Source organism: Scatophagus argus, chromosome 15 (assembly GCF_020382885.2).
Source record: "Scatophagus argus isolate fScaArg1 chromosome 15, fScaArg1.pri, whole genome shotgun sequence".
Classification (NCBI taxonomy): Eukaryota; Metazoa; Chordata; class Actinopteri; family Scatophagidae; genus Scatophagus; species Scatophagus argus.
In genome coordinates this window covers 3,585,290-3,597,360 of record NC_058507.1, presented here as the reverse complement: position 1 = coordinate 3,597,360, position 12,071 = coordinate 3,585,290, and the positions used below count along the sequence as shown (strand labels likewise).

The following is a 12,071-nucleotide window of genomic DNA, read 5'->3' as shown; positions in this document are numbered from 1 at the left end:
GTACTTTTGTTCTTCCGTCATTTGTTTGTATTAAAGTCAACCACTAGATGGCAGTCAAACTTATTAGCAACAAAACCTTCTCCCAGCTACTATTATCCTTTGGATCCCAAACTGACCTGACCCACCAAGGGTTTGTGAGATGATTAACAAATTCAGAAGAAGGAAACATTTTTTGCCAGATTTTTTCTAACCTTTGATTTCTCCTCAGCTCCTTGAACCTAAACTAATCAGACAGCATGAGGGGGAAGAATCACATACTAGTTTAACTTCACCTTTAGTTCAGATTTTGATGTTAGATTACAGATAACACAATTAAGTAACATTTATTAGAGATTTTATGGTCCTGTTGGACTTTGGTCAAACAATAACAGACACAGTGTTAGAAAATACATGTCAACATATCAGACCAGCTGACAGTTAAATTCTCAACTCAGTCGTCATACAGATAAGCCACAAACACTACAGCATTATCAGCTATAATGCAGAATAAAACAGTTTATCAAAACTACTAGAGTGATTGCCTGTCTATAAATGTGTCAGCGTTCAGTATCCTTCAAAAAGTTCCACGTCTGTGTAACATTTTAAAAGGGATTCAGTTTGTGTGTTTGTTTTTGTGTAAAAACCCTGCTTTTTTAAGTATCCTGTCTACTTCTGGGAGAGTGTGACTGTCATGGTTTAACCTGCCTTAAAGGGTCAGTACACCCGAACACGTTGCTGTTGAATTCTGGGGGAACTGACCCTTTAATAGAGCCCTGTTGGTGATTACTCATAGGAATGCGTCACTCTTCCCACAGGCGAATTTTCTCTGTTTGAAAGGAACTTATTCTATGAGGCTTCTCCAACCTCTCGTCCCGTCCGTCCTCACGCTCTCCGGGCTCCAGAGGACCGAGCTCTCCTCGCCTGCAGCAGCTGTTCTTGCCGCTCCCGCTGGCTCTCCCTGCGGCGGTTGATGGCCTTGGTGCTGGCGCGAAGCTTGCGGAGCCTCAGAGCGCGAAGACGCAGCTGAAGGTCCTGGGGGATCTTGCCTCCTTTGGCCCGGATCTCCTTCAACCTCTGAATGGGTGTTTTGGTGAGAGTGAAGTCACAGATGGTGGGACATGGCTCCATTCCAACGTGGCACCGACGCATGGACGGGAAGTAACCCTCGGCCCAGACCACCACCTGGTACTCGCCTGGGTTCAGTAGACGCCAGTAGTCCCCGTCAGCAGCTGGAGGAACAGAAATGGAGACATATGGAAATGATGACCAAAACAAACACACAGTTATTATTATATTTATTTATTATTACCACCTGATGTGACTCTCTCAGTTTCCTCCAACAGAAAACCAAAGAGGAGGGTGAAGAAATACTACACAACTACTACTGCGTACTACTACTACTACTACAGCCTTCCAACTACACCAGCAAGAAATTAATATGCTAAAATTGCTTTTATCTAATGCTGTTGTTATGTGCATTAGCACCCTGGTCATTACAGAGGAGAACCAAACAGTCGAGTGGCCAACCTGATCGGATGTCATGGTTGTGGTCCTCCACCTTGATTATAGCATCTGCTATTCCTTGTTTGGTCTGCTTGTCTCTGACCACACCCTTGATGCCTCTGTGAACCTGAGTGAGGAGAAAATGCTGCACTGTGAGGCTCCAGAGAGGAAATTAAAGCAGAAACAAGAAGAAATTCTGGGCAGCCGATGGCCAGTAGGATTTTCTCTGAACAGATGGACGCTGTCGGTGCAGACTGACCTGCTCCATGTAAACCAGCAGAGACTCCTTGTTGTTCTCCCACTCGATGGGCAGCTCACTGGCATGAGGGAACTTGTCACAGGACAACTCCACCGTCACCTCAAAGCAGTTGGTGTGCAGGTAGCTGAAGTCGTTCATACCTGCAGAAAAGGCAAACCGTGTGCATAAGGAAGACAGGAAGACAAAAAGAAAATGTTTCAGGAAGTGAACATTGACTGGGAGGTGAGATCAGTTCACAGAAAGAAGGAAAAAAGTTAAGTTGCAGGAAAGGAAGTGAAAGATAAAATGGGACTGAAACACAAAATGAAACATTCACAGACAGAATGTCATTACAGTTAAAATACAACTCGCAACCCAACTAGAAACTTTTGTCAGACAAAATAGTACATTAGATCAGTGTTTCAAATAAACATTATGATGAAATGTTGATAGAATTAGAACATTTAAGGGGAAAACAATTAAAGTTGATTCCCAGCAGACCAAAACTATGCCTATAAAAGGTTATAAATCCCATTTGGCAACGCATAACTTAAGGGTTTAAACACTTGATCATTTAAGAGGCCTTCTTCTAAGCTTGCAAAGAAAAACTGAAGCAATTCAAGAGGCTCTTGTTCAAATTAAGAGGTTGGTGTCAGGATGTTTGTTCAAGGGTTCTTGTTTTTTCAAGGGTTATCATTCACCAAAACAGATAACATCCTCTCCAAAAGCACAGCACAGCATTTATGAACTAAATCTTCTCTTTCATCCTCACTCAGATGACTCACTGCCAGGGACGGTGTGCCAGGCTCCTCCGTTGATGATGTTGTTGTGCGACTGGAAGTCCTCGTAATGGCAGATGCGGCGGTCAGGGTTGGCCATCACCAGGTTAGTCGAGGCGTAGACGGTGGCCAGCCAGCGGAAGAAAGCGTTGTCTGCCGTGGGGGTGTCTTCCTGAGGAGCCCAGTCACGGGTGCAGTCGAAGGGATACGTGACCACCAGTTCTCCCCCGTGGAGGTTCGCACTGAGCACGAAGGGAATGTCCTGCATCCAGCTGATGACGGCACGAGTCTCCGGGGCAACCTGGCAGGGATGGACGTTAAAGTGGATTAGCTTGCTTTGTTACGTCACTTTTTAAGGCACTGATTTATGGGGAAGAATTATATCTACTTTAAAACTAATATAATCCAAATTTTAATTTCATTAATTAAAATGTAATTGATATATAATTTATTTAAAGTTAACTTCCATCCATCCATCCATTTTCTATACCGCTTATCCATCAGGGTTGTGGGGGAGCTGGAGCCTATCCCAGCTGCTTTAGGGTTCACCCTGGACTGGTCGCCAGTCAATTGCTTTTAAATTTAAATTGGGCTTTTAAAGTTAACTTACAATTCCAAATCATCTGTTTTACATGATATGTGACCTCTAACTTGCGGTTTTATGGTCATTTTTCTTCCCAGAATTCTTCTACTTGAATTTTTCTATTGATTTCAGTTTCTATAGTCGTGGTTTCTGTTTCTCTTTGTTCAGAGATCTCTGAACAAGAAGTGACCTTCTTCTTTCCATCTACGAGCTAGAAATGCAGTTTGATCTTTTTACTGTATGTGTGCATTTCAACATTTCAACATGTGTTTGCCTTTAACAAAGAAACCAAACATTGAGTGACAATGTTCAGGCTTCCAGGAAAACCACGGTACTTTTGGCTCTGAAATGACTTCCTGATCTGAAGCTTGCATGCAGTGGAAACATTATTTTCCTCTTCTCAAACTGTCCACAGACAACCTCTGAAAAGCGGTTTCAGTGTGACCCACATTTATGCCCTCATAAACTGGAGCCCTACTGTAAGAAGCAAGACATGTCGCCCTTTATTGCAGCAAACGTTGGTCCATTAAGGCAGCAATCTGTAGTTCATTAAAATCTCTTCTCTGAAGTGCACACAGCATGTTTATTAACTGCTAATATTTGCAGCATCAGGCTTTTGCTCTTTTATCATTCAGTGAAATCTGTTTATTGCTTTTATACAGGAAAGTTATGTAATTCTTGTTTCCTTCCCGACCTGCATTGCCGTCCTACACAGTGTCATTGTTGATAATACAACCAGATGGCGCCAAAGAAACTTTTTTTTTTTCAAATCCTACAAATAGTGGCTCAAGCTAAATTCCTAATTTTTTCCCAAAAGTTCCTATTGATCATTAAACTGTTCAATTTACAGGACAGCTACATGTACTTACCATTGCATCTTCTTTGGTGTAGTACTCTGGGATGGGGATGTAATGGTTGGAGACTTTAGACTGATCTGCTGCCGTCTCTTGAGCGTCCCACATGATGTTGTTCAGGTCTGGAAAGTTATGATTCAGGTCGATTCCTTCAAAGCTGTATCGTCCATCAGCCCAGCCAGCAAGTTCTGAGCCCTGCAGGGGATCAGCCAATCAGAAACAGAATCAGTAAGTACAAAGGCCCGCTATGTGGTGCAGAGGAGGACAGGAAGCTGGAATCATACCAGACCCCACATATCGCTCTTTCAGTTTTTTGTCTTGGCTACAGTTTTCCATCAGGCTGGGAGGAGGTTTTGTTAAAGACTCGATGAAATGAGGATTTCAGCTTCAGCTTGCCTCTGCTTCTACTATGCAATTTAACTTTCCTCCTTAACTGATGTTCCGTCACTTTACTGGATTAAACTGATCCCACCCTGAACTTCCCTTTTCAACAGGATAAACATAAATTAAAGAATTGCCACAACAGTGTGCAAAAATTGGCAACTCCGACATGTTCATCAAAATCAGAACAGTCATGTCTGAGATGAGTTTACATTTCTAACTATTAATAGACTGGCCTGATTGGAAGGAGTAGGGCTTTTCAAATTTTTATGTTTTTATTTTTATTATCCCCCATTCCTCCAAACCAGAGCTGAACAAGTACTCATCCGAAATGAAATAACGCACTTCTCAAGTATCACTGGAGTAAAATGTGTTCTCATCGGATGGCTGACCTAAGTTTATTCATTCAAGTTTATAAAAAAAACCAAAATGATTCTCTTTATCTTGTGATTCAAAAACATTCATCTGAAGCTCAAATTTGAGGCTATTCCGTTAATAGTTTTCGAATAAATAACGAGTAATCAATTTAGGAAGTTCTGATTAACTAACTAACTGGATTAAATTTCCAGTTTAAGACCCACCAGTTCAGATTTAAGCACCACCCACGTCCAGTTTAAGACCCACCAGTTCAGATTTAAGCACCACCCACGTCCAGTTTAAGACCTGTCCATTCCGAGAACTGTTGGTTGGTTGAACAGAAACAGATAAATTGTTCTTGCGCACTCCTACTCTAAACTGTAGAAAAATTTGACACAAGGCCAAAACCAATTGGCGGTTCAACCCTGAAAATGCAGAAATACAAAGGGAGTAGATGTGTCCTTACTCCTCCTTTAACACAAAATACACGAAAGATATATGTCTCTTAACTCCACACAAGGCCACGTGAACTTCACCCACCTTCTTATAAGCGTCTTCATAACCATCAGGGTTCATGGAGGGCAGGAGGTGGATTCGCGTCTCAGTCACCAGCCGAACGACACGCTGGTTTCCCTTCTTGTATTCTCGACATAAGTACTGCATGAGGTTGAGCACCAGTTCTCGGCCAAGAGCTTCATTCCCGTGCATCCCCGCCACGTAGCGAAACTCTGGCTCGCCTGGCAAGAGGAGCATTCAGACAGTGGCTTACCTTGTCACAGAATAAATGTGGAGGCATTTGTCTTGGAGTAACAGGTACCCTAAAGATGAAGTAGGTCAAAGTTAAAGCCCAGAGGCACAACAGGAACATATTCAGTCTCTCCACTAAAACTTTCAGGCCTTTGTACTGTGTTAGGCAACAGTGTGACGCTGGCACACAGCACTTTGCCAATAATCATACACAGATTGGCCAGACTTGATGGCAGACATTCCTAAAGCTAAAAGCCAAAATCTGCACTTGATATACCAGCACTTCTTGTAACTCAAAAATAAGGGAATGTGCCTGCCCCCTGTTCCTATTGGATTTTGTACCAGTGTTCACTTGACCATGAAACCACTGTAAATCTAAATCAGCAGTTCACACTGCAAATAACCCAAATTTCCATTAATCCTCCCTGTGAGTGAAGCAGTTTGGAAATGTGTTTATGCCATTTGTCTGAGGAGAAGGAAAGAAAAGCTGTGCTCCATTTATTTGAATTTTTTGGCAGATGTAGAGTGGCTGCAGAACCCTGCATCTGAAGACAAGATCATAAAGAAATATGTTTTGTTTGGTGGATAGAGTGCTGTATCTGTTTTCAGCATGTTATCAGTTTGTTTACACAAGAGAGGCTTTCTCTACAAGACGCCCCAACCTCCCCTACAGAGAAAAGCCTGTATAAACACTGGAGGATGTTGAACTGGGCCCCTGAGCTAAACTCACGGTAATATGAGGAAAAGGATGAATTCTGGTCAAGAGACTTTAAGATTCAACTCAACTCTCTTACCTAGTTCATGTTTGCTGGGGTTATCTGAGATCACCATGACATACAGTTTGAGGCCCATGTAGCTCTTCCCGATGGTGTAGATGTGAGTGATGTCTGGGCATTCCTCTGTCACAGACTTCATGAGCTTCAGGGTAAAGAGGACACGAAATCTTTAAAGGGTTAAATCTGAACTCTGAGTAAATCTGCAAACTGTTAAGAGCGAAATCTGGAATTCGCTTTAGGGAAGCCAAAGTTACTCATCACGCATGTGTGGTCTCACAGCGGTTCATCCCTCTCTGACCTTTCTCATCTCTTTGTAGTTGTGGTGTCTGAAGTCCAAAGCGTCCTTTGATCCTGGTTCTCGCTCTGAGGAGTACATGTCAGTTGGATCTACGAGAAAAGAGAAGAGTAACTTCCTTTTGTTGACTGACCACTTGGCCTTTTAAAAAGGACAAACATTTTAATGATATTAATCATGGTGGACAGCTTGTTCTGAAGGTCAACCAATCAGATGAATCATTGTTACCATAAGCTACATACTCTGTTGCTCCACAGTGTATTGCCTACCATTAACACGACAGCCGAGTATCTCAGCCCTGAGGCAGATGGTGCCGTTGGAGTACCAGGTCTGAGGATTGATGCGGATGAAACGGGCGACGGTGGGAACAGGAAGGAGTCCGAGCACCGGAGTCTCTGTATTTCGGTTTCCTTCAAAGATCTGTATAATTCAGTGTGACATCACTTAGGCCTGAACATGCAAAAGTGGACATTTACATGTAAACCTAGAAAGCACATAGACAGAGTGGACCACCGCACCACAGCTGGAGAACAAGAATTAGGTGTTATGATATGTCGAACGTTTGGTCCACCATTTTGGTCCAGACTGAAATATTTCAATAACTTTTGGATGGATTTGCACAGAGTATTTTGCAGACACGCTAATTAGCAAATGTTTGCACGCTAACAAACTAAACTACAATGATAAACATGATATACCTGCTAAACATCAACAAGTTAGCATTGTCACTGAAGGCATGTTAGCATTCCCCTGCTAGCATTAAGCTCAAAGCACCACTGTGCCTAAGTGCAGTCTCAAAGTTGAAGACCAAAATACTCACAATGGGAAAGAATCATTTAATACAGCTCATAGTGAAAGAGTGAAAAGGCGCCACAAATGCCCTGAATCTGCACCGAAGCTAATCAATTGACTGAAATCTGTTACGTCTGCAAGATATTAACGGAACAGACAAACAAGCAGGACTGAAACATAACCTTTGTGGCAGAGGGGAAAACCTAAAAAACAGGACAAAGAATTTTTGTTTTGCCCCCAACTTCTTGGTCGGAGATCAGGCTTTCAAAAATCAAACAGACAGTGTCAAAGAGAAAACCTTTAGTTTGAGGTGCAGGCTACATCAAACCTAACATTTCTTTGTATTCTGTCATTTTAGAGGCACAATTTGGCAACAGGCATACGATAAACTGGAATTTCTTTCTTCGTTCTTTATTTGTTCTGACTTTGAGTTCTCTCTTATTCTGTTCACTTTTTTGTTCACAGAATACATTTCACTTTGGCACAAATGTTTAAAAATCTGTTTTCCATCGGCGTGAGGTACACGGGTCACTGTAGGTACATTCCTCATATCTGAGAAAACAAAAAGTGGTTCTTACTGCTTCTTCTGTCCCATTCATGCAGGTCTTCCAGTTTACGGAGTCATTACTCAGCTGGACTTTGTAGGTTTGGACCCAGTCCCAACTATAATGAAGACCAAAAGGGCAAGAATTTTTTTAGTACACTTCAATGCAGTGAAAAAATACATTAAAACAGAAGCGCATTTCCAAAATATCATATGCCTATGTTTCACTGCTCAGTAGGTCCAATCCGTAGCCTAAACATGAAATCATCTTGTCAACAAATGAATTATGTAACCAGCCATTTTCTTGTTGGCAGTTTTATATTTCATTTTGGTACAGAAAACCTTCAGATTTTAATCCTGATACTACCTGACCTCCAGATGGAGTTTCGGCCCTGCAGGATGACTCCAGTGAACCGGGTGAGGTGAATGGCGTCCACCTCGAGCCACTGGTGCTGGTCCTTATACTCGGCACACCAGGCTCCATCGTACAGATCCCCATCCTCAATGCCTGACTAAAAACACATGTTACACAGAGGTGTTTTTGTTCAGCTGCAGAATCCATTAAAAAAGACACTCTGAAGCATTGCACAAGTGTTTTTTTTTTTCGTGTTGACCCTGATTGTAAAATAATTGCTTTCAGACTGCAGACTGCAGAACATGGGGGAGATGGCTGTGGTGGTGAGTAGCGCTGCAGGCTCTGTATGATACAGTACTCCACTCTACAGGCTCTTATACTGCAAATCCAGTCACTGAGGTTTTATTGTAGTGGTACGTTTACACGCCAATAAAAACCGAGGATAAAAGAGACGGAGAGTGCAACCAATCAGTTTTCATTTATAGTCCATAAAAGGACAGAATGAAACTTGACTGAAACAATTTGTCTATTAATCAGTTAGTTGATCAACGCTACCTCTTTCGATGGATTGGTTTGATATTATACAATACAGATATTCATGGTCCTCAGAGGATGAATCCTAATAACTTTGGTGGTCTTTTCAACACTTGCACGACCAGCAGATTGAAATTTTGAAATATGTGTTTTTAAGTGAAAAGTTGTGACGAATGCTGGGTGGACTGCTATGAAATTAGATTAATTAGCACATTCACGTCTCCCTGAGGATGAACCGTAACATCTGTGGTGATCCTCTAGCGTCATCATCAGGTGATTTTTTTTATGGCCAGATTGACCGCCAACTGACTGCCATTGACCAGTGCTGGTTATACTTTGTGTTTAGTGCTTGAGAACATTTTCAAACAGTTAATGGACAAATTATTCAGCAGATAAATCAAAAAATAATTATTTGTGGGAGCCCTGCTATAACGTTCCTGATTTGTAACATTTATTTTTGATCATCTTCCAGACCTCAGTGGGATCAGTGACTCCGAGGCCTCAGTAGAATCAAGTGGAGTCATATGCCACATCTTCTGCCTACACTCTCCCTTTACGAGTTCCTGTTTCCTGCTCTTTTATCTCTCTGAATGTCTATGAGAAGACTGCACTTTGTGTTTGAAGTCTGATTCAGATCTGGACCAACCTGGATATTCAGTCTCCCCCTGTGAGGACCCAGACCCATTCGCTGGTAGGAAGAAGCTTGCATCTGGCTGTCATCGACTCGCAGGGACTCCAGGCCGAGGGGAGGACACTCTGAAAGGAAAACAAACCAGGAGATGAAAATCTTCTCGGGGTTTGTGTCTGTACTTGTCCAGAGATGAGGAGGACAGAATGCTGACTGGTTAAAAAAAAATCCCCTTTCTAGTTTCTCTGAGTAAGCAGTTACATGGCTGATGTAATAAGAGCTCCAAGCAGTTATGTGGAATATCTCTAATCATCTAGGGGGAGTTGGGTGGAAGTCTGGAGGCCCTCTCCAAAGGAAACTGCAGATCAGGGAATCTTTGGAGGGTTTGAATGTAATTTGAGACAAAGTTGAGAGCGAAGAGAGTGAAACATCCAGCAGAGCGAAGAGAACAGAGTTCCAGCTGCAGGCCATTTTATGGCTTTGGGAACGGGCAGTAACAATGCCATTACTCACAATCACTAAGAGTACTGGCAGAGCAAAACAGCTTTGTTTGTTCTCTTTAGGTCAAAGGATGTTTTCTTTTTTCTTTTTCCACTGCAACATAACATTTGATTAAAGAATAAATTTAACGGGTGTTTAATTAGTTTGAACCTCTGTACGGCTGAAATGAATACATGAGCTGTTGATTAGATGATAGTCCAATGATCTTCAAAGGCTGAGCTGATGTTAGTCAGACAGTGGTACAAAATAACTAAGTACATTTACTCAAGCACTGTACATTCTTTATTATTTCCATTTTATGTTACCTTGTATGTCCACTTCAATCACTGAGGTTAACTTAATTTACAGATTCATATTATTAATACAAAGGTGATGATTAGAATCCAATAATTCTGAATTTAGGCATAATGAGTACTTTTACACAGTACTTTATTTTGATACAGGTCCTTCTGCACTTTTAATTAAGCAAGATTTTCTTTGCAGTAGAGGAGAAGTCAGGAACTCAGCCGGTCCCTGAAGGCATCATTAATTAATTACCCTTAACTGCTTCCTTAATTAACAATAACAGTGAGGTTCAATCAGCTTGAAATCACAGCTTCATGTAAAATCATGTGGGATCTCCACTTTTTTGTCCTACCAAGCTTTGTTTTCTCGTTTTCTGTCTTGCTGTCATCTGTCTCTTCTGTATTGCTGCTGTCTTCTTCGCTGTCTTTGCTGAGTCTTTCGGTGCCCCGCTCTTTGCCTCTGACAGTACTGGTTGGTATTGTGGTTTCAGCTTTCGTTGGAGTCGGTTGGTGTCTGCTGTGGTCCTGCAGCTCCACCGTGACAGACTCAGCTGTAGTCGTCGTGTAGTTCAGTAATGAATAAGTCTCAGTCGACGCATCGTCTATCAGTGCTGCGTCTAAAAATCCTCCCAGAAAAATCACTGCAGCCAACAAGCACAATGACTTTTCCATGTTCCTCTTTGTTTGCTACTGCAGAGTGGGGGGGAAAAAAGGTCCCCGAGCAGTTTAAGTGCATTTGACGGAGCCAGACCTCCATCCACATCCCTCCTCCTTCTCCTCAATCCCACCTCCCCTTCCTCACCCTCCCTCCCAAAATTCCAGGCGAAGTCCAGTGAAAAAATGGGATTCATAAAAGACATAGGCTAATTGCAGTTTATATAATGTGTGCACCAGTGACCCATTTGTTATATAATGCAACCAAGTACATTTAGTCAAGTACTTTTACTGAATATTTTCCATTTTGTGCAATTTCTAGCCAGCTACCCCGCAGATGAAGTAATACTTATATATATAAAATGCTAATCCAATAATATACTCTGAAATGTGCCAACATACACAATGCAGCCCCTACTTTTACTTTTGGTACGTTAAGTTTTATTTATTTAGCTAGATGTTTGAATGCAGGACTGTTGCTTCTATTACTTTTACACTGTGGTAGGTCTGCTACTGCCTTTGCAAATATGAAAGACTTCCAGTTCTGGGAAGAAAAAGCAAAAAACAAACAAAAATGCTTGCAAAGTCAAGTGAATTTATTTATTATTGAGCACATTTCTGAACAAAACAACTTGACCATTGTGTTATATCATAATGTAATCATTTAATTAAGCAGATGATGAATCTAATCGCCTTTTCATAAACGTGTTGGTTACCATACATTCATATGCTGTGTGTTATACAGCTGCTGTCAATTCCCTCAGTTTGACAACCACTTCTGCTCTACTATTTGGTTTTTCAGAAAATTGTGAGTCAGTTGGAGATAAAAACAGGTAATGACTCGGTCACAGATCAAAAGAGTTAAATTTAGACGATGGCATGTTTTCACTTTTAGAGGCTGATAACTCAGCTGATATACAGGAGTCGTTTCACCACAAAAAAACCTGTGAGATGTGAGCTTATCATATGTGGCACCTTCGCCTCTAAGCAGGTCTCTTTGAAAACCTTTAAACTGGTGTATTATCAAGGTCTCTTTCAAGGGTTTTCCTTAGTATTTGGATCTTTAGACGTTTTAGATCACACTTCAAAAAGGCAAATATCGACTGGCAGGTGCATCCTGTTGCTGCTGTTCCAGCCAACTGTTGTAATGTGTCAGAGCAGCAGCCAGTATACGATGCCTCAGGATCCCAGTGACCTTTTTGGCCAGAAAAGTGTTACTTTTGTGTATCAGGTACAGAGACTTTCTCCAGATAAATCTTATTTCGATTTCAGTTTTGTTAAGTGTTA

At 41.7% G+C, this 12,071-nt stretch overlaps 1 protein-coding gene across 2 annotated transcripts; it reads right to left on the bottom strand.

Annotated features, from left to right (window-relative positions):
- Positions 1 to 297: 297 nt before the first annotated feature.
- On the bottom strand, positions 298 to 10,875 carry LOC124072411 (probable carboxypeptidase X1). Of its 2 annotated transcripts, XM_046413824.1 has the most exons (13): positions 10,484 to 10,875; positions 9,364 to 9,473; positions 8,201 to 8,340; positions 7,863 to 7,947; positions 6,762 to 6,912; positions 6,496 to 6,584; positions 6,216 to 6,339; positions 5,215 to 5,411; positions 3,952 to 4,131; positions 2,506 to 2,800; positions 1,742 to 1,881; positions 1,507 to 1,609; positions 298 to 1,208 (listed from the first exon to the last, which is right to left on the bottom strand). In XM_046413824.1, exons 1-13 carry the CDS (start codon positions 10,800 to 10,802, stop codon positions 862 to 864), a joined length of 2,280 nt encoding a protein of 759 aa, XP_046269780.1. In that variant the 5' UTR covers positions 10,803 to 10,875; the 3' UTR covers positions 298 to 861. The 2 variants fall into 2 exon arrangements, with proteins under 2 accessions (XP_046269780.1, XP_046269781.1); XM_046413825.1 differs by lacking the exons at positions 9,364 to 9,473; positions 10,484 to 10,875 and having other exon boundaries at positions 8,196 to 8,323.
- Positions 10,876 to 12,071: the final 1,196 nt, after the last annotated feature.

Coding starts and splice junctions, on each gene's coding strand:
- LOC124072411 (XM_046413824.1), bottom strand. CDS start 10,802: ATGGAAAAGTCATTGTGCTTGTTGGCTGCAGTGATTTTTCTGGGAGGA. Junction 6,913..7,862: donor TGAATGGGACAGAAGAAGCA/GTAAGAACCACT, acceptor TGAATTATACAG/ATCTTTGAAGGAAACCGAAA. Junction 1,882..2,505: donor CTGGCACACCGTCCCTGGCA/GTGAGTCATCTG, acceptor CCTTTTCTGCAG/GTATGAACGACTTCAGCTAC.